Here is a 27,192-nt window from a genome sequence, read left to right as displayed (position 1 = left end):
TGGCAGGGCTGGAATTTTTTTTTTCACTTTGAAGAAAGATTTGATAACTGGGATTGAATTCTCTGCAGCAACAAAGGCTTCTTGCTGCGACCTTACCTTACGGAGCGTCCTGGTGGAGCTGAGACTTTTGCGTCGCGTAGGCCCACGGAGGTGCGCAGGCCCACGGAGGCGCGCAGGCCCATGGAGAGCCGCTGCACCCGCACCCGCACCTGGAACAACGCTGGTGGGGAAACATCGCAAGCGGTGTAGTAGAGGGCAGAAGCGGGGGAAACGCGCAGGAGCCTACGCTAGGCTAAACGCGAACCCACACAAACCGGCAGTGCCTACAGTCATGCTGGCAAATGTCCGCTCCCTCGACAACAAGATGGACTACCTCAGAGCGTGGAGAGCCTCCCAACGAAGCGTGAAGAACTGCTGTGTTTACATCCTAACGGAGACCTGGCTGAATCAGAACATCACAGACGCTGCGATCTAGTTGGAGGGACTTATGCTATACAGAGCTGATAGAGTAGCTTCGCTAGCTGGTAAGGCAAGGGGAGGGGGGCTGGCTGTGTATGTGAACAGATCATGGTGCCGGGATGCTGTGGTGATTTCCACCTACTGCTCACCCCACGTGGAGCTAGTGACTGTGAAATGCCGACCCTTCTACTTACCCAGAGAACTAACAGCTGTCTTCATAACCGCTGTCTATGTACCACCGAGCGCGGACGTGAAGGATGCTATGACAGTGCTCTACAACAACATCAGTGAGCAGCAGAGGGAACATCCAGATGCTTTCTTCATGGCAGCTGGGGATTTCAACCAGGCAAGTCTTAAATCTGTTCTGCCTAAATTCTACCAGCATGTGAACATTGCAACCAGGGGGAAGAACAAACTAGACCTGGTGTACACCAACATTAAAGATGCATATAAAGCAGCCCCCCTCCCCCATATCGGCAACTCTGACCACTTAGCGGTCATGCTCACACCTGCATACAGACCCAGGGTGAAACAGGACAGGCCAACGGTCAAAGAAGTCAGAACATGGCCACAGGGAGCTACAGCAGCACTACAAGACTGTTTTGAAACCACACAGTGGGCCATTTTCAGAGAGGCAGCAACAGATGACAGTGGCATCAACCTCCAAGAATATACAGAATCCGTCATCGCATACATCAATAAATGTATTGAGGATGTAACGGTGGTAAAAACCATCAGGAGGCGTGCCAATCAGAAACCTTGGCTAACTGGGGAAGTGTGTTCCCTACTGAGAATCCGGAATGCTGCATTCAAATCTGGGGACAACGAAGCATACAAACTGGCAAGGGGTAACCTATCCCGGGGGATCAGGGAAGCGAAGAGGCTGTACGGACAAAAACTCAATAGCCACTTCGCAAATGACAAAGACACACGTCGCTTGTGGCAGGGATTTCAGACCATCACTGACTACAAGCCCCCCCCGCTGCGGATATGCCAAAACAACCCCTCCCTACCAGATGAACTGAACGAGTTCTACGCACGGTTTGAGGTTAAAAACAGCACCCAGACACGTGCACTACTGCCATCTCCCAGTGACCAGTCGCTCAGGCTGTCCGCAGCCAGAGTTAAAAAGGCCTTTGTACCGTCTTATTCTTGAGTCTGCTATCCCAGTCAACTTTGATCAGCTCAGTCCTCATACCTTCATAATCCCCCTTATTTAGACTAAGCACCCTAGCCTGAGTTTCAACCTGCTCCCCTTCTATTTGAATATGGAATTCGACCATATTGTGGTCACTTGTTCCCAACGAGTCCCTAACTATGACATTTTTAATTAATCCTGCTTCATTACACAGGACCAGATCCAAGATTGCCTCCCCCCTTGTCGGTTCTGTGACATACTGTTCTAGGAACCCGTCTCTAATACTTTCTATAAACTCTTCCTCTAGTCTACCCTGCCCAGTTTGGTTTGCCCAATTAATATGAAAATTGAAGTCCCCCATGATTACAGCAGTTCCCTTTTTACATGCGTCAACTATTTGCAGATTTATGTTCTGACTAACAGCGTCACAGCTATTTGGAGGTCTATAAATTACACCCACTAGTGTTTTTTTCCCCTTATTATTCTCTATCTGTACCCAAGCTGTTTCACTATCCTGATCCTTCAACGCAATATCCTTCCTCTCTATTGCCGTTATTCCCTCCCTTATTAAAAGGGCCACCCCTCCTCCCTTTCTTTCCTGTCTATCTTTCCTAATTGTCGAGTACCCCTCTATATTTAACTCCCAGTCCTGATCCCCTTGCAGCCATGTCTCCGTAATGGCCACGATATCATAACTATATATACTTAATTGCACCGTTAATTCATTTATCTTATTACGAATACTCCGTGCATTTAGATAAAGCACTTTCAGATGATTTTTACTACCCTTCCTTTCCGTTTTTGCCCCTTTTACATCTAAAGCTTTATCTTCACACATTCTGTCTCCTGTCACATTTTGACTTTCCGCTTCCCCACTGATACCCTGCTCTATTTCCTCTACCCCTGCCGTTATTACCCCCCTTGATACCTCCCCCCCGCTACTTAGTTTAAAGACCTCTCTACTGCCCTAGTTATATGATTTGCCAGGACCCCAGTCCCAGCACCGTTCAGGTGAAGTCCGTCCTTACAGAACAGATCCCCCCTGTCCCAGTACTGGTGCCAGTGGCCCAAGAAACCAAACCCATTATTCCCACACCAGTCTTTGAGCCACGCATTTAGCTTCTTAATTTTACGTATCCTCGCCGATTTGGCCCGTGGCTCAGGTAGCAATCCGGAGATCAGTACCCTCGAGGTTCTGCTTTTTAATTTATTCCCTAACTGCTCAAACTCCTTCAGCAGATCCTCCTTCCTCGTCCTTCCTATGTCATTGGTCCCCACATGGACCACGACCACTGGATCCTCCCCCTCCCACTGCAAATTTCTCTCCAGCATCGCAGAGATATCCTTAACCCTAGCACCGGGTAGGCAACACAGCCTTCGGGTCATCGGACAGAACCAACATGGTTTTGTGAAGGGGAAGTCCTGTTTAACGAATCTGCTCGAATTCTTTGAGGAAGTAACAACCCGGGTGGATAAAGGGGAACCGGTGGATGTGGTATACTTGGACTTCCAAAAGGCTTTTGACAAGGTGCCACATAAGAGACTATTGCTAAAAATAAAAAATTATGGGATTGGGGGTAATATATTAGCATGGGTAGAGGATTGGCTAACAAATAGGAAGCAGAGAGTGGGGATAAATGGTTCATACTCGGGATGGCAACCGGTAACTAGCGGGGTTCCGCAAGGGTCGGTGCTGGGACCCCAGTTGTTCACAATTTATATAAATGATTTGGAGGAGGGAACCAAGTGTAATATATCAAAATTTGCGGACGATACAAAAATGGGAGGAAAAGTAGGGGATGAGGAGGATAGGAAGAGTCTGCAAAAGGATATAGATAAGCTAGGTGAGTGGGCAACAACTTGGCAGATGAAATTTAATACTAATAAATGTGAAGTCATTCACTTTGGGAAAAAAAATGATAGGGCAAGTTATTTTCTAAATGAGGAGGAGCTGCGTTGTAATGCAACGCAAAGGGATCTAGGGGTATTAGTACATGAATCACTGAAAGTTAGTATGCAGGTGCAGCAAGCAATCAGGAAGGCCAATGGAGTTCTGGCCTTTATTGCTAGGGGGATTGAGTATAAAAACACGGAGGTCTTGCTGCAGCTGTACACAGTATTAGTGAGACCACATTTGGAATACTGTGTACAGTTCTGGGGTCCATATTTAAGAAAGGATGTACTAGCCCTGGAGGCAGTGCAGCGAAGGTTTACAAGATTAATTCCTGCAATGAGGGGATTGACATATGAGGAAAGGTTAAGTAGGCTGGAACTCTACTCTTTGGAGTTTAGAAGAATGAGAGGCGATCTCATTGAAACATATAAGATCGTGAGGGGCCTTGATCGGGTGGATGCACCGAGGATGTTCCCAATGATCGGGGAAACTAGAACTAGGGGACATAGTTGCAGAATAAGGGGGGGCTCTTTTAAAACTGAGATGAGGAAGAACTTCTTCACCCAGAGGGTGGTTAATTTATGGAATTCACTGCCCCAGGGAGCAGTGGAAGCAGAAACTTTAAATATATTTAAGACTAAAATAGATGGTTTTTTAGCTGCCAAGGGGATAAGGGGCTACGGGGAGAGGGCAGGGATATGGACCTAGGTATGGTTAGTATAGTAAGACCTGAGTGATCTCCTGGACAAGTGTCGATCGCCTAGATTGGGGTCGGAGAGGAATTTCCCGGATTTTTTTCCCGAATTGGACCTGGGTTTTTATCCGGTTTTTTGCCTCCCCCAGGAGATCACGAGGTTCTTGGGGTGGAGAGGGGTGATAGCGGTATAAAGGGGAGGGTAGTGTCTTGTGTTCTGTGTCTTGTGTCTACTGTTTGTGGGTAAGTGTGTCTGTTTAGTGTTCAGCCATGAGCGAATGGCGGTGCGGGCTCGATGGACCTGGTGGTCTGCTCTCGCACCTACTTTCTATGTTTCTATGTTTCTATGTTTGCCAGCGTCAATCCACGCAAAGCTGCAGGGCCGGACAACATTCCTGGATGCGTTCTAAGAGACTGTGCCGAGCAACTGAAAGATGTCTTCACAGACATTTTTAACATCTCACTCAGCCAGGCAGTAGTGCCCAACTGTCTTAAGAGTGCCACCATCGTCCCTGTCCCGAAGAAACCAAACCCAGCCTGCCATAATGACTTTCGACCAGTGGCCCTAACACCCATTGTAATGAAGTGTTTTGAGCGACTAGTTATGCAGCACATCAAAAATAGTCTACCTGCCGACCTAGACCCACTGCAGTTCGCCTACAGAGCCAACCGATCCACAGAGGACGCAGTCTCAACAACACTGAACCTCGTATTGTCACATCTCGATCGGAAAAATACCTATGCCAGGATCCTCTTCATAGACTTCAGCTCTGCTTTCAATACAATCATTCCGCAGCAGCTGGTGGAGAAGTTGGAGCTGTTGGGGGTTGATGCTGGCACATGTAGCTGGGTCCTGAACTTTCTGTCGCAACGGCAGCAGACAGTCAGGGTGGGCAGTAGGACATCAAAAACCATAGCCGTGAGCACTGGCTCACCCCAAGGCTGTGTCCTAAGCCCCCTTCTGTTTAGTCTGCTGACACACGACTGTACTGCCAGACTCAATAACAACTTCATCAACAAGTTCGCTGATGACACAATAGTGGTGGGTCTCATCAGTGACAATGATGAATCGGCGTACAGGATGGAGGTGGAGCTGCTCACAGGTTGGTGCAAATCCCACAACCTCATTCTTAACGTGGGAAAAACTAAGGAGATGGTGGTTGACTTCAGGAGGGCGGGGAAACAACACCATACACCTCTGCACATCGACGGAGCTGATGTGGAAAGGGTCAGCAGCATGAAGTTCTTAGGACTACATCTGTCTGATGACCTGACGTCCACGGCCAACACCACAGCTCTGGTCAAGAGAGCCCAGCAGCGACTTCACCCTCTCCGAAGACTATGTAAAGCAGGCCTCCCCACCACACACCTACGGACTTTTTATAGGGGGACTGTCGAGAGCACACTGACATACGGCATCACTTCCTGGTTCGGGAGCTGCAAGGCGTACGAACGGCACCAACTGGACAGGATAGTGAAGACCGCAAGCAGGATTATTGGTGCTCCACTCCCCTTCCTGCTGGACATATACAGGAAGAGATGTATCAACAGAGCCATCTCCATCATCAAAGACCCTTACCACCCATCGCATGACATTTTCTCCATCCTCCCATCTGGGAAGAGGTACAGGAGCATTAGCTGCAAAACCAGCAGGATGCTCCTCAGCTTCTTCCCACAGGCTATAAGACTGTTAAATGGACTTTGCCCCCTGCCAAGTATCGCGCACAAACCCCCACACTGCAGCAGAGCCACTGTTGTGCCGCTGCCGGTCGGAAAGGCTGTTGAATGTTTAGTAGAGTGTTAAATTTGTTCATGACATGTATTTTTTAATTTTAATTCCTATTTATTTTTTAATGCAAACTGAATGGACACTGGTTGAGCAACGTTTTTTTGTTTCCTCTGGGTATGCGAATACTCAGGAAATGACAATAAAGATTTACAATTACAACAGAGGTGAAGAAAAGACTTAGTTGAAATGCATACTATTATGAGAATAGGACCTGTTTGGCTTAACAAAGAGTGTAGGAAGGAGTGTAGTTGGTGGATTAAACTGAAGATAATAATAATAATAATAATAATAATAATAATAATAATAATAATAATAATACATTTTATTTATGGGCGCCTTTCAAGAGTCTCAAGGACACCTTACAAACATTTAGCAAGTAGAGGAAAAACATGTAAGCGGAATGAAATAAATAGTAGACATGACTAGTACACAAAGTAAAGACAGAATTCAATTCAAAACACAATACGAGGCAATTCAAGCACAGATGAAAAGGGAGGGGGACGTGGGGCTAAGGATAGACAGAGGTGAAGAGATGGGTCTTGAGGCGGGACTGGAAGATGGTGAGGGACACGGAATTGCGGATCAGTTGGGGGAGGGAGTTCCAGAGCCTGGGAGTTGCCCTGGAGAAGGCTCTGTCCCCAAAACTGCAGAGGTTGGACTTGTGGATGGAGAGGAGACCGGCTGATGTGGATCTGAGGGACCGTGAGGGTTGGTAGGGGGAGAGGAGGTCAGTGAGATATGGGGGGGCCAGATGGTGGAGGGCTTTGTAGGTGAGGACCAGGATTTTGTAGGTGATCCGGTGGGAGATAGGAAGCCAGTGAAGTTGTTTGAGGACTGGAGTGATGTGATGCCAGGATTTAGTGTGGCTAATGAGTCGGGCGGCTGTGTTCTGGACCAGTTGGAGTCGGTTGATGTAGGTGGAGCTGATGCCAAGGAGAAGTGAGTTGCAGTAGTCCAGTCGGGAGGAGATGAAGGCATGGATGAGTCTTTCAGCAGCGGGAGGTGTGAGAGAGGGTCTGATTTTGGCGATGTTGCGGAGGTGAAAGGAGGTTTTAATGACATGGCGGATGTGAGGCTCAAGGGAGAGGGTGGAATCAAAGATCACACCAAGGTTGCAGGCCTTGGGAGATGGGGAGACAGTGGTGCCGTCGATGGTGAGAGTGGTGAGAGTGGGGTTATTGATTTTGCTGAGTGTGGATTTGGAGCCTATGAGGAGGAATTCTGTTTTATCGCTGTTGAGTTTGAGGAAGTTATGTTGCATCCAGGTTTTTATAGCTGACAAACAGGTGTTGATATGGGAGAGAGGGGGGTTGTGGGGGGGATTTGGTGCCGAGGTAGATCTGGGTGTCATCTGCGTAACAGTGGAAGTCCAGGTTGAAGTGGCGGAGTATCTGACCAAGGGGGAAGATGTAGATGATAAAGAGGAGGGGGCCGAGTACGGAGCCTTGGGGAACGCCTTGAGTGACTGTGGCTGTAGCAGAGGTGTGGTTATGGAGAGAGATGGTGGGATCTGTTGGAAAGGTAGGAACGGAGCCAGCTGAGTGCAGAACCTTCAATGCCGAGATCTTTGAGTCTGGTGAGCAAGATGTTATGGTTCACTGTATCGAAGGCTGCGCTCAGGTCGAGGAGGATGAGGTTGTTGAGGGAACCAGTGTCAGCAGAGGTGAGGAGGTCGTTGAGGACTTTGAGGAGAGCAGTTTCTGTGCTATGGAGGGGGCGAAAGCCAGATTGGAGGGGTTCAAATAGGTTATACGCAAGGAGGTGGGAATGAAGTTGTGACGCAACGATACGCTCCAGGGTTTTTGAAAGAAAGGGGAGGTTTGAGATTGGGCGGTAGTTAATGAGAGAGGAGGGATCAAGACCAGGTTTCTTTAAGATTGGTGTGACAGCAGCAGTTTTGAAAGCGGAGGGGACAATTCCTTGGGACAATGAGGAGTTGAAGAGATTAGTGAGGTAGGGGCAGAGAACGGGGAGGCAGGACTTCAGCAGGGGAGTGGGGAGAGGGTCGAGGGAGCAGGTAGTGGGATTGGAAGAGCTGATGAGTTTGGAGATTTCAGTAGGGGTGACCAGGTCAAACTGGGAGAGGAAGCAGTGTGGAGGAGGGGTAAGGAGGTCAGTGGAGATGTTGAAAGGAGGGGCCTTGGTAGGTGGTGGAGTAGATGCTGGGGAGTCGGGTACAGGGGATAAAGATTGATAACCGGTGCTGATTTTATCAGCGAAAAAGTGGAGGAATGAGTTGCAGAGATCCGGAGTAGAGGTAGGGAGAGTGTTGGCTCGAGGCTTGAGGAGGTTGCCCACTGTGGAGAAGAGGGTTCTGTGGTTTAGGCAGGGGTCGGTGAATATGGAGATAGACGGTGAATGTGAAGATAGACACTAAAAGCTGGAATAACAGCAGGACCGGCAGCATCTCTGGAGAGAAAGAATAGGTGGTGTTTCGGGTCGAGACCTTCAGAGTGAAGAGGTTGAAAACCAGCCATAAAACACAATGACTGGAGATGTGTGTTAAGGGCAGAAATCAGAATCATGTGTTCATCTTTATTGACGTGATAAATATATTACAGAAAAAAGAATTTAATGGGGTGGCACGGTGGCGCAGCGGTAGAGTTGCTGCCTTGCAGCACCACAGACCCAGATTTGATCCTGACTATGGGTGCTGACTATGGGTGCTGTCTGTACAGTACTTGTACATTCTCCTGATGACCACATGGTTTTCTCTGGATATTCCGGTTTCTCCCACATCCGAAAGAAGTGCAGGTTTGTAGGTTAATTGGCTTCTGTAAATTGTCCCTGGCTTAAGGATACAACTGGTATATGGTAGATTGCTGGTCAGTGTGGACTTGGTGGGCCGAAGGGCCTGTTTATATATATATATATATATATAAATATAATATATACATATAAAAATTACATTATATCTTAATTTGAACCATAAACGGTTAAATATGTGGTATTATTTTCATCTTGTTTCTATAGTCAAAGGGTATGGTTGATTGATTTATTTGTGCAGAACAGTGATGGAAGTCTGACTCCTCTTGCCTTGTTTCTATGTTTTTGTTTCTCTCTATATATAATCTGAATATACTATAAATATAATATAACTATATCTGAATATAATATGAATATACTAAGGTCGTTCATGTGCTGCACCTGTTGATCAGAGCCTGGCTCTACTGTGGAATGTTATTACGAATGTAATTTAGCCTAACCTTATTCATACTTAATCCAATTTGAAGCATAAATGTTGCATTCAAATGTAAGTTAAAAGACTCGCTGCAGTATGCACCAGATTGCACAATTTCAAGCTGAAAAATGCAAAAGCTCACTACTGTCGGAGGGGGCACACCCCCCCTCCCACACCCTCCCCCCCTCCCCCACCCCCCCCCATCCCACGACCCCCCCCCCCCATCCCACACCCTCCCCCCCCCCCCCCCCATCCCTCCCCCCCCATCCCACACCCTCCCACCCCCCCCACCACACCCTCTCTCTCCCCCCCCCCCCCCCTCAGTCGTTACGCTCCCTCGCAATTTATCACTCTCAACTCTCACCCAATGTTGGCAGCCCTGCCTTAGTGGAGCGTCACATCGGCTGGGAACACGGATGAAGGCTGCAGCATAAAAGGGGCTCCGGTCGTCCTGGACTCCATGCCATTGGATCCTGACCCACATCTGTCAAGGACCATGTGGTTGCTGTCTGTGCACCAGTCTCCCCACTTTAAACAAAGTCACGCACAGGCGTCCTCCAACCCCGGAGACACCCATGATCAGCCACGACAGGGGGGGGGGGGGGGGGGGGGGGGGGGGGGGGCTAAGACTAGATTTAAGGATCCATCATTGTTCTTATAATGGAGTCACAACCAAGTTCCTCTATAGCACAGAGAACAGCAGAGTTGAACTTTGAGGCAAGACTAAAATTTAACCAAGGTAGTGGCGCGGTTGCTGCCGCTGCGAGAGTTCAGAGATACAGTAAAAGGGATAATTGGGCCAAAGGCTCCTGTTGCAGCAGTCATTTTGGCAGCATAAACAATACCACCAAAGATGCTGGCAATCAGTTTTTACAGCATCTGGAATCTGAAGGAACATTAACTTTTAGACTGAAGCCAAAAGAAATATCAATATAGCAAAAAATAAATACAATTGGTAACCTTTCTGCACACCTCTGAGCGGAAGCTCAGAGGGGATAGAGCCTTCTCTAGTGCTGCTCCGACATTATGGAACATTCTACCTTTGCACATTAGACAGGCCCCTTCACTGTCCGTTTTCAAAACTAGTCTTAAAACCCTTTTCTATTCCTTGGCTTTCGCCCCTGCATGAGACTTTACTCTTGTTTTAGTGTTTCTATTATTGTTTTTTTATTGTTTTTACTGTCTTTTAATTTTTTTATTGTTTTGTTTTGTTTATGATTAATCATGTACAGCACTTTGTTGCAACAGTGGTTGTTTTTAAAGTGCTCTATAAATAAAGTTCTGTTCAGTTCAGATCTCACATAAAATCATGTTATTGCTACTGATTTAACCAATTCCTCACCCCCTCCAATACCTTCATATAATGCTCTTTTTCCTCAAAAATCATTTAAAATTATACACTAGACCAAGTGTGAAACTGTTGGGCCCGTTCCCCCAATGCAATATTCCACCACTCACCCATAGCCCCCAAATACACAGGCGCGGCTGATGCTTTTAAAGTTTAAAATGGCAATAACGTAAAATATAAGATCAATGTGAACGCATCTCACTCTCCCTCTTCAGTCCCCTATCCCCCTCCTCCATTATCCTCCTTCTCCACACTATCCACCTTGCTTCCTCCCCTCCTCCATTACCTCGCCATCCCTCTTCCTATCCGTATGCTCCATTCCCCTTCATCCCCAGTACTCCCTACCCCTCTTCACCCTCCCTCTCCCACTCCCTCCCTCCCCTCTCCCATTTCCCCTACCCTCAGTCATTCCCTCCCTAACTCCTCTCCCCTCCCTAACTCCTCTCCCCTCCCTAGCCTCCTTCTCTCCCTCTAACCGCATGCTCCCCAATACCTCACCTCACCCCTACCGACCTCCACACAATGAAAATCACAATGACATTCTCAACGAAAATGGCATTATTTCTTTAAAATAACGTAAACACAATGTTAGCTGTAAATGAAAACGGACGAATTTGATTAAAACTGATTTTTCTTTTTAAATCATGATTTTTTATGTAAATGAGATTCGGGATCCCATTGTGACGTCGAACGCTGCTGACGGGCAGGGCAAGGGAAAGGTGTTTTTTGTAAAGTTTAGAATGTCAATAACTTGTAAAATATAACATCAATCCGAACGAAACTTATTTCATTTACATCTCAGGACAATGGTGAGTAAGTGGGCCAAAAATCGTAGTGCTATCGTGTTCCTTTTTCAAGAGGTGGGGGGGGGCTGGTCCCCGAAAGCAATATTTCACCACTCACCCACAGCCCCCAACTGCGCAGGCGTGACTGACGGGAAGGGCAGGGCCGAGTGGTGGGGGTGAAGGGAGGAGGGGGCATTAGGGGCGTCACAACGGGAACCCGTCAGCTGCATCTGCGCAGTTGGGGGCAATGCGTGAGTGGTGGAATGTTGTAATTGGTGGAGAGGTGGAATATTGTGTTGGGGGACCAGGCCTCCCGTGTGAGAATGTATATATTACTAAAACTCTCATCTTGTTTGTGATTCTATGTGCGTGCACGCTCCCAGAACTACGCCAAAACGGTACACAATTGCATTACAATATTTGGCCACCTTATAATTGCCCTGTGGTGTGTTTTTATCAAGTTTTGTTCAGATTGATGTTATATTTTACAAGTTATTCACATTTTTAACTTTACAAAATCCAGTTTGGCAAAGAATCACTTGAACTTGCAGTAGCAGTTGCAGTGGTATTTACAGCTATGACGTCAGAATAGGATCTAATTTACATAAACTGAAGGGAGGGAGTGAGATTTAAAAAAAAAAAAATGTAATCAAATTCTTGGGGGGGAGGTTTCATTTACAAGAAAACATTGCGGTTTTCAATGTGGGGGTGAAATGGGGAGAGGTTTCATTTACAAAAAAAAAATCAAAGAGCGGGGGTGGGATGGGTCCCACTTAGTCTAGTACATCATAAATTTGGTCAGGAGATATTTCAGTTGAAATTTTAACGTTAATTCTGAAGTGGGAATGATGGAAACAGCGTTTATCAATAATTTTTTTTAAATCTGGTGCGTACAAACTGGGTATCTTCATTGCTGTTCACAACACATACATCTAATCTGAATGTCTGTTAGTGTGGCGTTTTGACACCTTTAAATATTTTGCCAAAAGATTTGCTGCAGTTATGTCGTTTGGCCATCTCTTGTCAGTTAGTGTAGTGTTTAACCTGTCAGATAGGTATAGTCAGTTTTAACAGCTATTATCAAAAAATGCCTTTAGAAATTTCCTTGCAACATGTATATTTTGTTGTGGATAAATTATGTTGGATGCGCGAGTGTTTATGTACCAATAGCAATAATGACCCATGCTAATGACCATGTCATAATTTTCAGTCCTTCACTGAAAACATGCTTGCTTCAATCTGTAGTGTGCATGGTTAAGCATATATGTTACCATGGTCCAGGATTTATTAACACAGGTTGATCATACGCTGAATAATCCAACCACATTTTGTTTGGAAGTGGAAAGAAATAATAGAAATTGCATTCTTTGCAACGTGTGAAAAGAGTTGAGATACTGTATTATAATTTAGCTGCATGTCATTGTGGTATATATCATGTCTTGATTGGTGAATATGTTTAGTTTTTGACTTTATTTGAAGAAGAAATAATATGTGAAAGCTTCATTGAGCATAATTGCGACTGGTAACTACGCACGTCGTCTGAGTACATTATCACATGCGTCATGCAAGCCGTCTTAAATGCCCACCTAAATTGTCATTTGGCAACCTAAAAAGCTGCCCGGCTGACAAGAGAAAAAAAGTTATGTGAGAGCCCTGCGCTATCGTGTACTGTTTTGGCGTAGTTCCGGATTCATGCACGCACACAGAATCACAAACAAGAGAGTTTTAGTAATATATACTAGACCAGGTGGGACTTCGGCAGTCACCTCCCACCCCCGCTAGGAAAAATCTTGATTTTTTTTTTGTAAATGAAACCTCTCCCCTATTCCCCCCCCCCCCCCCCCCCCCAATGAAAACCGCAATGTTTTCTTGTAAATGAAACCTCCCCCCAAGAATTTGATTAAAACTGTTTTTTTTTTTAAATCTCACTTACTCCCTTCCTCCATAACCACTCTCCTCTTCCTATCCCCCTTGAGGTGGAAGCTGCTGATGCCATTGTGATGTAATTGTGGGCTGGAACACTGCTCACGAGCAGTTTATGTAAATGAGATCCCATTGTGATGTAATTGTCAGGTGGAGCACTGCTCACGGCAGTTTATGTAAATTAGATCCTATTCTGACGTCATAGTTGTAAATACCACTGCAAATGCTACTGCAAGTTCAAGTGATTCTTTGCCAAACTGGATTTTGTAAAGTTAAAAATGTGAATAACTTGTAAAATATAACATCAATCTGAACGAAATTTGATAAAAACACACCATAGGGCAATTGTGAGTAAGGTGGTCCAAAAATTGTAATGCAACTGTGTACCGATTTGGCGTAGTTCTGGTAGCACGCACGCACACAGAATCATAAACAAGATGAGTTTAATAACATACACTAGAGTAAGTGGGACCCGTTGGGTCCCATTCGCACACGGGAGGCCTGGTCCCCCAACGCAATATTCCACCTCTCCACCAATTCCAATATTCCACCACTCACGCATAGCCCCTAACTGCGCAGGTGCTGTTGTGACGCCCCTGATGCCCCCTCCTCCCCTCACACCCACCACTCGGCCCTTGCCCTTCCCCCCCCCCCCCCCAACGCGCTCACTCCATCCCTCCCTCAAAACAACCCCCCCCATACACTCTTTGCAGCTCTCTGGAGGCGCAGCCATTCCCTCCCATTGGGTTCCCATTGTGACGTAGAATATGCATGTATTACTGCGTAGGTGCAGCTGACGGGCTTAAAATGTGAATAACTCTTAAAATATAACAACAATTTAAACATTAAAGAGGGGATTTATTCAGTCCATTCTTTCTTGTTGCGTTCTGCAGCCGGGGGATGGGGTCGGCTTCAGGTGGGGGCTGTCGGGGGGAACATCCTGCAGCCTAGGGTGCCGCACGGCTTAAGGTGCAGCTGTCGGGGGCCGGTCGGGGAGTTCACTCAGCCGCAGCTTGCGGACTTCACAGTTCACTCAGCCACGGCTTGCGGACTTCACAGTTCACTCAGCCACGGCTTGCGGACCCACAGTTCACTCACGGCTTGCGGACACCCAGTTCAGTCACTCACGGCTTGTGGACCTCTGGACTCAGGGGGTGGTGGGGGTAGGCGGCTGGTGGGGGTAGGGGCAGGGTTTTGTGGGGGGGGGGGGGGGTGTGGGAGGGGGGAGAGGTGTGTGTAGGGGAGTTCTGTTCTGCACATCGTCTGTAAGGAATGTTTCTTGAATACAAATATCTCAACCTGATGCTTGGCTAACGAAAATGACAGTTTCCTTAATAGACTCCAGATGTTCGCAATGAGAATGTTGACTGATGAAGTTGGCTGGGAACAATTATACCATGCTTGAATTTAGTGCCAAGAGTGACATTGTGTGCTCCATCGGTTTTATCCTCTGTCCATCAACACAATCTTAACCAATTCTTGACCTCAGCTCCGCTTTCTTGCTCTATTCCCTCAAAGTTTGACTTTGGTTTTAAACATCATCTGATAGCAAATGCAATATTTCCATTATTTTAAATAAAAACCAAGAGTATCAAGAAAAAGCATTTGTTCCAGTAATGTTAAGCATGATATGACCAGAACATCCAACAAATTTATATGATTTTCTATGTCTTTCGGGAAGGAAATCTATGGCATCTACCGGGTCGGATGTGAAGACTATTCCAGGACTATCAATATGGTTGATTCAACTGTGTCCTCGGTTCAGGGGCAATTAGGGAGGGACAATAAATGTTGTTTCTAGCTACCAGCAACCTATGAACAAATGAGTAAAAGGGATCCATAGTGGAAATATAACCGATGCATCCTTATCACAATTTCCTTTTCTTTGACTGTAACTGTGCCCGAGCCAAGTAACTTTAGTTAAAAGATATTCATAAATCAAAAAATAATTGACAATGTAGATAACCAGTTTGAGTTATGACTAGTACAATGTGACAAGGAAGACGTGGATGGAAGGAATGCGTTTGGTTTGAGAAATATTGGTTACAAAAGAATTTAAAGCAAACTTAAAATATTAATGTCAGGACTTGTCAGGTGTAGAACATGATAAATGTTTCAAAGTGCAAGGCTGACCATACATCTTTCCATTTAACTGCTCATGTTTTCAGCAGGTTTCATTTATAACCTTTATATCTTACTGACAATCAGAATATATCTTGATGCCTTTGCAAAGGAAGCTCCTCCCCATCATAATCAGTCAACAACGATAAATAAATCCAGAAGGTATAACCTATGTGTTTATGATAGTCACATAATGCCTTGCAGAAGCCTTAGTGTTCAGACAAATTTCACATTTTCTGACAGTATCTCAGAATGCAGCAAATGCATTATTTTTCCACAATGCAATACAGAACAATAGGCTAGGAGCAATGCTACTAGCCAACAAACTAAAAAAAAAAAGCTGCTCGCAAAACTTGTGATCTTTATTGGTGAGACTCACTATAATTCAGCTTAAATCAGTAATCAGCTCTTGGTGAATTCCTGTCAGTTCTAAATTGAACGCTGATTGATCTATTACTCATGGGAATTGAAGCATTCTCAAATAGTAAAGCACAAAATGAAAAACACTCATCTTTACAAATAGCAAAATAAAAGATTATAAATACAAGTTTAACTTGGTCTGAAATGTTACAAATTAAAATTTATTACGATTTCAATTATCTGAGGAAATGGGACATAAAATAAATTGGGATTAGCGGTGACCACCTGCACTTTGCCGCAGTGGTAGAGTTGCTTCCTTTCAGTGCCAGAGAACCGGGTCCAATCCTGACTACGGGTGCTGTCTGCACGGAGTTTATACATTCCCCATGACCTCTGGCTTTTCTATGGGTGCTCCGGTTTCCTCCCACATTCCAAAGATCTGCAGGTTTGTTGGTTAATTAGGTTCTGTAAATTGACCTAGAGTGTAGGATAGAGCTGGTGAACGGGTGATCATTCGTCGGCGTGGACTCGGTGGGCAGAAGAGCTTGTTTCCATTCTGTATCCCTAAACTAAACTAATCTGTAATTATAATTTTGTATGTCACTAGAAACTCAATTGGTATACCCCATTAAACAAAGTAAAATATTTTCAGGACTTCTTAAAATTAAAGAAAAGCAATTTAGTTTGGAAATAATCACAATCCTCAACAATTCGTTAGTGGACTACAGGTGAAAAAGAACCCAAAAAGAAAAAACAAAAACTACATTTAACCACATATGTAAGACTTGGACATTTTCTCAGTTATGAAGGTGTCAGTCACAAATTTTATTTTCCTCGCAGTGTAAATGCTTGCAAACATCCCTTTTCTCCAATGGTGTAGTATAACGTCTTACATACACACACAGTATATTTAAACGCATCCAAATATGCCAAATGGTTTATCTGAGCTCCTTTTCTTGAAAACCTAACATAAAACTCAATTCAGAAAGATGAATCTCATTAATCCTAGCCTAAACTTTTCATAAGATTTTGTGTGACTGCACAAACCCAAAATAGATACAAGTCTTAATTATCTTCAAATTAAATGAGATTAAGTTACGTATTAAATCTACTGGTCCTGTTGTATACATCACTAAGCTTTGTTCTGCTATCTATAGTATATAGGGGGGTTGCACGTAAGGTCACTGGGTCATAGGGCTTGACGCACGGAACCGGTCAATCCATCTGGAGGACAAGGCAGCTTCCGGTATATGTTGTTAATACACGAAAACGCGTACTTTCCTACCTGTTAAAAACCGCCAAAATGTTGAATTTTTGCGCTGTAAAAAATTGTAGAAATCGGGGTAAGCGTGAGAGACATGTATCCAACTTCAGAATTCCAAAAATGAAGCGAAATGAACGTGAAGAGAAGCGAGAGCTGAAGGGACAACAACAGCTAAAGTGCTTGGCGAACATTGGCCGTGCAGATATCTAAATTGAAAATATTGGGAAATATCGCGTTTGCTCACTGCATTTCATCAACAGTAAGGCATTATTTGTGTTTTTTCTTGATTCCTTTGGTATCTAAAAAGTCTCAGAAGTGATAAATCTGGCTGTAAATTTTGCTTCAGAGGCGTTTTCTTTTTGTATGTAAAAACCCACGAGAACCATGGGAGATTTAAAAATTTTACAGCCAGATTTATCACTTCTAATAATAATAATAAATTTTATTTATGGGCGCCTTTCAAGAGTCTCAAGGACACCTTACAAAAATTTAACAGGTAGAGGAAAAACATGTAAGGGGGATTAAATAAATAGTAGAGACATGACTAGTACACAAAGTAAAGACAGAATTCAATTCAAAACACAATATGAGGCAATTAATGCACAGATGAAAAGGGAGGGAGACGTGGGGCTAAGGATAGGCAGAGGTGAAGAGATGGGTCTTGAGGCGGGACTCGAAGATGGTGAGGGACACGGAATTGCGGATCGGGGGAGGGAGTTCCAGAGCCTGGGAGCTGCCCTGGAGAAGGCTCTGTCCCCAAAACTGCGGAGGTTTTTAGAAACTTCTGAAACTTTTTAAGGAATAAAAAAAAAACACAAATAATGTCTTACTGTTGATGATAAGGAGTGAGCAAATGGGTAATGTTCGCCAAGCACTTTGGCTGTTGTTGTCCCTTCAGCTCTCGCTTCTATCTACCGTAATTTCTCCTCACTTTTGGAATTTTGAAGTAGGCTAAATGTCTCTCACGCTTATCCCGATTTTCATAATTATTTACAGCGCAAAAATTGACAATTTCGATGAGTTTTAACGGGCCCACTACGCTGGAAACAATGGTCAGTGCTTACCTGCAGTTCATCGCGTGTACTCCAGTTGGCGTAGCCTAGCAACAGTACGGGTCATGGGTAGTAACCCGACTACCGTGCAACCTCCCTATTCTGCAAAACACTTCCATAGCAACAATCGCACAGAAGCAACAAATGTCAGCATGAACCAGAGACAAACATTTCCTAACTAGTCTCTGGGGTTTTCTAATGTGCTGTTAAAATTAGCTTTGTATTTCAGGTTTCTTTCAGAAGTTGGAAGTCAAACTGTGGACACAAAATACTCAAACCGCAAGACATTTCTCTGAGGAATCTTGAAAGAATCGGAGTATTACTAGCACAGCTTTTTGAGAAGGATTTTCACAACCACTGGTTTCAGCCAAGACATCAGCCTATCAACTGGACTTCCTAATGCCTGTACCAGCTTGTGCATTGGATATAAGTAAAATAAAAGGTTCCTACTTCCCAATATGCCATCAGACCATCTTGGTCAAACCAGGTGCAGCACTTTGAGGTAAGAGCTGACAGAATCTTAATAAACATTAAAGGAATGAAAAGTCCTAAATACAGTATGTTTTTACTGTACATCACCCAAAATGAAAATAGAGGGCATGAAGCCTTGTTGCACTGAGAATTGTAATGTATAGGAAACAGAATAACCACCATCTTTCATCCTATCTTTCTCTTTCCAGTACAGTCGCCCAAAAATAATGTAATCACAGGTAAATATTTTGTAAGAGAGCAAATGGAGAACCTGAAATGCTACATTTGGCATTTTATATACTCAGTTCTCCCACCCAATCACCAAACTTCGAGACTAGAGTTAAGAATATTTAATTGTCATATGCACAGAAATGGAACAATGAAATTCTTACTTGCAAAAGCAGCACCACCGGTTGGTAAACACAGCACTCAACAGATGTAATAAACAAATAATACAATATCTAAAAAAAAATCAACATGGAAAATCAAAACAAAATGCCAAAGTCACTAGTGCAACCAAGAGAGTTCATATTTCAGAGTTTAGTTGGCATTTGTAGTGTTCAGTAGCCTGATGGCTGTTGGGAAAAAGCCATGCTGAGTCCAGGACAGATCTGCAGAATATGCACACCCAGGAATTGAAGCTGTTGACAGCCACCGACCTGTCGATGAACAGGTTTGTAGATCCTCTGCTTTCCTCTACTGAAGCCAACAATCAATTCCAAGATTGTTCTTCTGGCACCATTCAATTAGATGATCGATCTCCCTCCTATACACGGACTCATCAATCACTGTAATTCATCCAACAACGATGGCATCGTCGGTGAATTTAAAGATGGTGTTGCAACTGTGTCGAGCTACACAGTCATGGGAAAAGAGTGAGTAGAGAAGGGGACTTAGCACTCAGCCTTGAGTCATAACCTCTTATAAAAAAGTAGTTTTTAATAAGATCCCAGCCAGTATTAATCAGCTGCACTGTTACAATAGTTTCTATAAATAAATCTAAACCATGCCCCTTAAGACCTCGACATTTTCCCTCAAAGACAATGAAGTACAGGTAGTTTTGCTGCAACTCAAGTTTCCATCACACAAATTGGATACAATGCAAATTGGTTATAACATGATCTCAATCAGGAACTGGAGAACCACTTAACAGTTAGTTCAGAAATTGACAAGCATGGAAAAAAAACTCTAATCACAGTAATCTCTAAGCAGTTATCGGACACAATGTTTCTTGAGAATATAACTGCTACTTTAACCGCAGGTGGCCATTGAAATTAAGCAGCATTCACTTCTATTAACACAAAATTAAAACAAAATTTAACAAAAATAACAAAATACTATTGAAAAAAACTTTTTTTGAAAATCCTGGAGAAGTAATTTTGTTATTGCGAGTCTGAAATTCCCTAGCCCCGAACCTCCTTTCCACCATTAACATAATTGCCATTACAACGCAATTTTCTATAACACAAGGTTTCTTAGGATTGTGACTATCCTTTTATATCAGAATTATGAGAAAGGCAGCATGCAATTGACACAGATACATAACAAATTAGAATAACAAATAGATCACTCGACTACTTTTCCGAGAACGTGCCCCACCATTCAATATGCCCAGGGCCTCGCTTTTCTGCGGCACTTCCCCTGTAGGCCCCAATTCTCTGATCTTTCAAAAATGTATCTACTTCCTCTCAAAACACCTAACACCCACTGGGATAGAGAATTCCAGAAATTCACCACCTTTTGCAAGAAAATATTCCTAAGTACCCCCGTTTTTAATTATTGCTGTTTAACCTTGTAACTCAGTCCCATTGTTCAAAATTCTCCCACTAGTGGAAACATCTTGATAGTTACCCTGTCATTTTTCCTACATAAGATCAGCACTTATTCATATATATTCCAAAGAATATAGAACAATCCTATCATCCCAGGAATTAGCCAGAGGAATCTCTTTTGGACTGTCTCCGATGCTAGTATATCTGATCTTTAATTAAAATTGTGCGCAATACCCTAGCACCCTGCACAATTTGAACTATATTTCCCAAGCTTCAAATTTCAACCTTCATGCAATTAATAGGCTGTTAATCTTCCCAACCACATCAAGCTCCATAAACATTAATTTAATAACATCAGGGTAATTTGCTTCAGTGATGTTCATTGAGAAAAATAAAATGCTGGTCCCGAGTAAGAATTAAAAGACATATGAAATAGCTACAAGAATACACCATAAGGCTCGTGAGCAATATTACAACAGCAGTATACCAATATCTTAACGCTTCATGGGATACTGCAGTATCCTAAAATTAACATGTTCAGAAACTGGAAATGTGAAATAAAACTAGAAAATTGTGGAAAAACAGCATGTCAGGCAGAAGCTGTAGAGGGTGAATACATCCATATTCTGGGTCTACAACCCTTAGTTGACCGTGTATCTTTCCACAAATGCTGCCTAATCTGCTGAAATATTCCCACATTTTCTGTTTTTAACCACATATTTTTGATGTGCACCAAATAAAGCGCACAAAGCTTGATTTAGTATCGCATCTGACACATTGCACACCTCCCCCTCTGTATAGGGACTATTCACAACCAGTATTGAAACTGCAGATTCTGGAATCTGAAACAAAAAACATAACCAAAAACACACAAACTCAGCTGCAGCTGCAGATAGATAAATCAGTTAATGTTTTGGGACAATTATCTTTCTTAGAACTGGGGGAAGAGTGGGGGGTTTAAACTTTTCAAAGGAGAACTGGGGAGAGGATTGAGGTGCAAGAGAGACTATATGGATATAGGTCGATATATCAGGTAATGAGGAGTACGGGTATTGTCCGTTAGCAAGACATTTTAAAGAAATTGGTTGAGAAAGAAATAGAAGCATTATAAAGGCAAACAATGAGAGTTTACTTTAACTTGGAAAATTCAATATTCATTCCAGAAGATTGCAACGTGCACGGATGGAAGACAAGATGTTGTTATTTTCATTTACGTTTGGCTTCACTACAGCAGTGGAGGAGAGATCAGACAGACAAGTCAGAATGGGAGTGGGATTGCTAAGGACTTCTACAAAACTATCTGCAATGTAGAGGAAGCCACATTGTGAAAACAGAATTCAGTAGACTAGAGTGAAAAAAGTACAAACCTGCTTCACATGAGATGATTGTTTGTGTCCTTTGTTGATAGAAAGAGATGAATGGACAAGTATTGCGGTTTTATGGGAAGGTGTCGTGGGACAGGGAGTGATGGATTGGTGGCACAGAGGTAGAGTTGCTGCCCTGCAGCACCAGAGACCCAGGTTCGATCGTGACTACAGGTGATGTCTGTATGGAGTTTGTACGATCTGCCATGTGGGATTTCTCCGAGTGCTCTGGTTTCCTCCCAAACTACAAAGACGTAGAGGCTTGTAGGTTAATTGGCTGCAGTAAAATTGTAAATTGTCCCTAGTGTGTTGGATTGTGCTAGTATACCAGGCGATTGCTAGTTGGTGCGGTCTCCGTTGGCTGAAAGGCCAATTTCTGCACGGTATCGCTAGTCTAAAAATCGAAAGTGCACTGTAGCTGGTGGAATTTGCAACAAATAATATGTTCATTGTGAAGGCTGATGGATGAAAGGCAACTACCACAGGAACACTATCATTGTTCAGTGCCAGGGAAAAGAGCAGTTGCAAGGAAAACAGAGGAAACACTACAGAGCACTCCGTCCATTCTGACAGAGGGAAGTCAAGTTTCAAGAGGACGACGAGGACTTTCCATAGACACCAGAGTGGAAGGCCTTATCATCAGAACAAATGCAACTGAAACACTGTTTTCTCTTTCCCCCAATGCTGCTTGACTGGCTGAGATCATCCAGCATCTTTATTTTTACATCACTTTAGATTGTTTGCACTCAACTCCCTAGAGTAAGGATCAACCCATCGGCATAGCTGTTTCCTACACATTGTTTGACCATGTACTCATGGAACCTAGGAAGGAAGCAAATGCTGGAGTAGCTGAGCAGTCAAGCAGGATCCCTGGAGAACATGGATAGGTGACATTTTGAGTCAGGACCCTTATTTAAAATTCAGTCTGAAGAAGGCTCCCGACTGAAAACATCACCTATCCATGTTCTCCAAGGATGCTGCCTGACGTGCCGAGTTACTCCAGCAATTTGCGCCTTTCCATGGTAAGCCAACATCAAAATTTCCTTGCTTCTACCTCCGGACTCTTTGTAACTTTGTCAGTGCAATGTATGTGGCGTCTCTTTGCCTACCTTGTGTATGCAAAACAAAGAATCTCACTGTGACATGTCATAGAATATAGGTGCAGTAGGCCATTCGGCTCTTCGAGCCAGAACCGCCATTCAATATGATCATGGCTGATCATCCAAAATAGGTACCACAATAGCAAGAATGTCTTTCCTCAAATTAGGAGACCAAAACTGCACACAATACTCCAGGTGTAGTCTCACCAGGGCCCTGTATAACTGCAGTAGGACCTCCTTGCTCCTATACTCAAATCCTCTTGCTATGAAGACCAACATGCCATTAACTTTCTTCACTACCTGCTGTACCTGCATGATTACTTTCAGTGACTGATGTACAAGGATACCAAAGTCTCATTACACCTCCCCTTTTCCTAATCTGACACTATTCAGATAATAATTTGCCTTCTTGTTCTTGCCACCAAAGCGGTTAACTTCACATTTATCCACATTATAACCATATATAACCATATAACAATTACAGCACGGAAACAGGCCATCTCAACCCTTCTAGTCCGTGCCGAACACGCATTCTCCCCTAGTCCCATACACCTGCATTCAGACCATAACCCTCCATACCTTTCCCGTCCATATAACTATCCAATTTATTTTTAAATGATAAAAACGAACCTGCCTCCACCACCTCCACTGGAAGCTCATTCCACACAGCCACCACTCTCTGAGTAAAGAAGTTCCCTCTCATGTTACCCCTAAACCTCTGTCCCTTAATTCTCCAGTCATGTCCCCTTGTTTGAATCTTCCCTACTCTCAGTGGGAAAAGCTTATCCACGTCAACTCTGTCTATCCCTCTCATCATTTTAAAGACCTCTATCAAGTCCCCCCTTAACCTTCTGCGCTCCAAAGAATAAAGCCCTAACTTGTTCAACCTTTCTCTGTAACTTAGTTGCTGAAACCCAGGCAACATTCTAGTAAATCCCCTCTGTACTCTCTCTATTTTGTTGACATCCTTCCTATAATTAGGCGACCAAAATTGTACACCATACTCCAAAATTGGCTTCACCAATGCCTTGTACAATTTTAACATTACATCCCAACTTCTATACTCAATGCTCTGATTTATAAAGGCCAGCACACCAAAAGCTTTCTTTACCACCCTATCTACATGAGATTCCACTTTCAGGGAACTGTGCACAGTTATTCCCAGATCCCTCTGTTCACCTGCATTCTTCGATTCCCTACCATTTACCATGTACGTCCTATTTTGATTTGTCCTGCTGTGGTATCAGATGTGAACAAAAGGAGGAGCCGGCGTGCTTTGTAACTTAGTGAGTGCCGTAGGTGACTGCTATTTGTTTACGTTGGGTATGCAAGCAAATAATTTCACTGTGCCTAGTCACATATGACAATAAAGTATTCCATTCTATTATAAATTAGCATTCATTCAACTCAAGAGAATCTGCTGGTACGGCCCAAAAACAAAGCAATGTGCAGGAGGCAGATTTAAAAAACTGCTGGAAAAACTGAGCGGGTCAGGGAGCATCTCTGGCAGGAAATGGAGGAAGGTCTGGGTGTGGACTCTTCTCGACTCAGGTGAACCAAAGAACAGAGGCACAGGTGAGGTCACCTGAGCAGCGTGAGCCACGCCCCCTCTCACCGCCCACGTGACCAATGCACGCGCCTACCTAAATGTCGCCCATTCCTACTCGATACTAAAGACCCGATAGTTCCGCTATCGGATCTTTGCTAGATACTGCCCATCCCGCTGAGTTACTTCGGGATTTTGTGTCTTCAGTGTAAACCACCATCTGCACTTTCCTTCCAACACACGCACCGACCGCACAGGGCTGGCGACCGAACTCACCTGCCCTTCCCCTCCCTCGCCCGTATCACAGCAACTTCACCCTCCATCACACCTCGCCCTCCTCATCAGATCAGCTGTTCACCCTCACATCCTCCTCCACGCCCGCCTCACCTGGCTGGTTCTTCAGGTTCATGATGGACATCGTGTAATGGGCCATGTCGAAGAAAGGATACAGGGAAATCCGCGAGAACTGCACGACGAAGTTGCTCAAGCCCAGCGTCGACACGATGTCCATCCTTGGGGCCGTTGACTCCGCGGACGGGTGAGAATTTCCCGGCGGGAGGGAGGTGAGGGAGAGAGGGAGGTGAGGGAGAGAGGGAGAGAGGGAGAGAGGGAGGTGAGGGAGGGAGGATGACAGCGGCCGCTGCGATGCGAGCTGAGGATGAAGGCAAGGCGAGAGACTCGGCTCAGCTCAGCTCAGCGCGGCCCTGCCAGCCGGGTGTCGGGTTGCAGGCGATAATCCCCGAGTTGACACAGGAGGGTGTCGGGTGTCGGCTGAGGAGCGATGCAGCGGGCGGGCGGGCGGGCAGGCGGACAGGCTGCGGGCTGCGGGCTGATGTAAAGTGGAGCGAGCGTCTCCTCTCTCCTGCCGCTCGGCGATTTCAAAGCGGCGCCGCGCGCCCTCGACACTAACGGAAAAGGCGGAAGAGCGCGCATGCGCGCCGCCTCTACCTACCATCGCTTATGTATGATGCTGTTGTGCAGGAAGCGACTGCAGGCGCTGGTTTACACAACAGATACACACAGAATGCTGGAGTAACTCAGCGGGACAGGCGGCATGTCTGGAGAGAAGGAATGGCCGACGTTTCAGGTCGAGACCCTTCAGACTGGCTAGGGATAAAGGAAACGAGTGATCTGGATAGACGATGATGTTGAGAGATAAAGTTTTATAAAGAACAACGAATGAAAGGTATACAAAAAAGTGACAATGATAAAGGAAACAGTTTGTTGGGTGAAATGAGAAGCTAGTGAGACTTGAGTGGGGGAGGGAAAGGGGGAGAGAGAGAGGGAATGCCGGGGCTACCTGAAGTGAGAGTAATCAATATTCATACCACTGGGCTGTAAGCTGCCCAAGCGAAATATGAGATGCTGTTCCTCTAATTTGCGTTTAATGGAGGAGACCAAGGACAGAAAGGTCTGTGTAGGAATGACAAGGATAATTAAAGTGTTTAGCAGCGACCCCGGCACTGGGGACACAACACCATCAACAGTTTAGACACAAAATGTTGGAGTAGCTCAGCAGGACAGGCAGCATCTCTGGAGAGAAGGAATGGGTAACGTTTCGGGTCGACCCTTCTTCAGACCTGACGTGAAGACTCAACCTCATCAGATCAGCTTCACCCCTACTTCCTTCCCCCCCATCACCCCTCGCTCACCCCTCTCAATCCTCATCAGATCAGCTTCACCCTACACGTTGTAGACCTTTTGTGTCTAAGATAAACACAAAAAGCTGGAGTAACTCAGCGGGACAGGCAGCATCTCTGGAGGAAAGAAATGGGTTATTCCAGCGTACTGTTACTCCAGCTTTTTATGTCTATCTTCAGTTAAACCAACATCTGCAGTTCCTCATCACACATTACCTATCCCTTCTCTCCAGAGCCTGTCCCGCTGAGTTACTCTAGCATTTTGTGTGTATCTTCGGTTTAAACCAGCATCTGCAGTTCCTTCCTACACAACAACAGTTTAGTTTATGTCCACATGCTCCAAGGTACAGTGAAAAGCTTTTGTTGCGTGCTATCCAGTCAGCAGAAAGACAATACATGATTACAATTAAGCCATTTACGGTGTATGGATACATGATAAGGGAATAGCGTTTAGTGCAAGGTGAAGTCAGCAAAGTCTGATCAAGGATGGTCCAAGGGTCACTTAAGAGATAGACAGTAGTTCAGTAACAACAAGTCAGAACCAAAGATAGACACAACATCATCAGCAAATGCAACTTTCTGCTGAAATGTGTGTGCAAGGACTAATAAGGACAAGCCATAAGTGATGAATGATAGGGCCCTATGGAACTGTTTTTTCCCCAAAAATAAACATTAGTATTTAAAAAAATATGTAAAACAAGAACCATGCAAAAACTCTTCCAACATTCTCAGCGTTTTTACATTAATTAGTGTTATATTCGGTGGCATTCACAAACTATCCTTATACCAAGCACCCTTGCCACTCATGGCCCCCCTCCACCCCTGGGTTGATATCCCTTCCCTTATTTGACAAGTGGCTTCACTAAACCCTGCCCCTCAATGTCCCGCTAGACTGTGGTCCTCCACCACAGAGCCTTGGCATACTCCTGCAGTCTGGAATGGGCCAGTCAGCAGCATTCCCTGATGGGCATCTTACCGAGCCCAAGGTGGTGCTGAAGCCAGGCAACTCTCTACGTGCTGGTCCCAGATGTGGATCTGCAATCATTCATTATGATGGCTACACATCTTGCTCCACTGGGAAATCAACAAGTTTTGGGCAGAACATAGAAAGTCTTTTACCGAGTTGATGACCTTTTAGCAGCTCTTGATATCCATCTCCAAATGTGTCCCTGGGAACAGTCCATAAATCAGAGGATGTTTGGGTCTGTTCAGGATAAACCATTGCATCATTCTCCAGATTCAGGTGGGCAACTGTCCCCTCTCTGCAGTAACCATCCCGAGGGCAGTGGGT

The 27,192-nt window shown here is 44.6% G+C and overlaps 1 protein-coding gene across 1 annotated transcript in view; it reads right to left on the bottom strand.

Moving 5' to 3' along the window:
• The window catches only part of LOC129695535 (trimeric intracellular cation channel type B-B-like), a 46,570-nt gene extending 21,720 nt beyond the window's left edge, over positions 1–24,850 (bottom strand). The window contains exon 1 of the mRNA XM_055632538.1: positions 24,649–24,850. Coding sequence (XP_055488513.1) covers positions 24,649–24,772 — 124 coding nt within the window. The 5' untranslated portion in view covers positions 24,773–24,850. The remainder of the gene's footprint in view (positions 1–24,648) is intronic.
• Between the last annotated feature and the right edge of the window lie 2,342 nt (positions 24,851–27,192).

Source organism: Leucoraja erinacea, chromosome 3, assembly GCF_028641065.1.
Source record: "Leucoraja erinacea ecotype New England chromosome 3, Leri_hhj_1, whole genome shotgun sequence".
Lineage (NCBI taxonomy): Eukaryota > Metazoa > Chordata > Chondrichthyes > Rajiformes > Rajidae > Leucoraja > Leucoraja erinaceus.
Note: the sequence above shows the minus strand (reverse complement) of the source record. Positions and strands in the feature narration are given on the sequence as shown.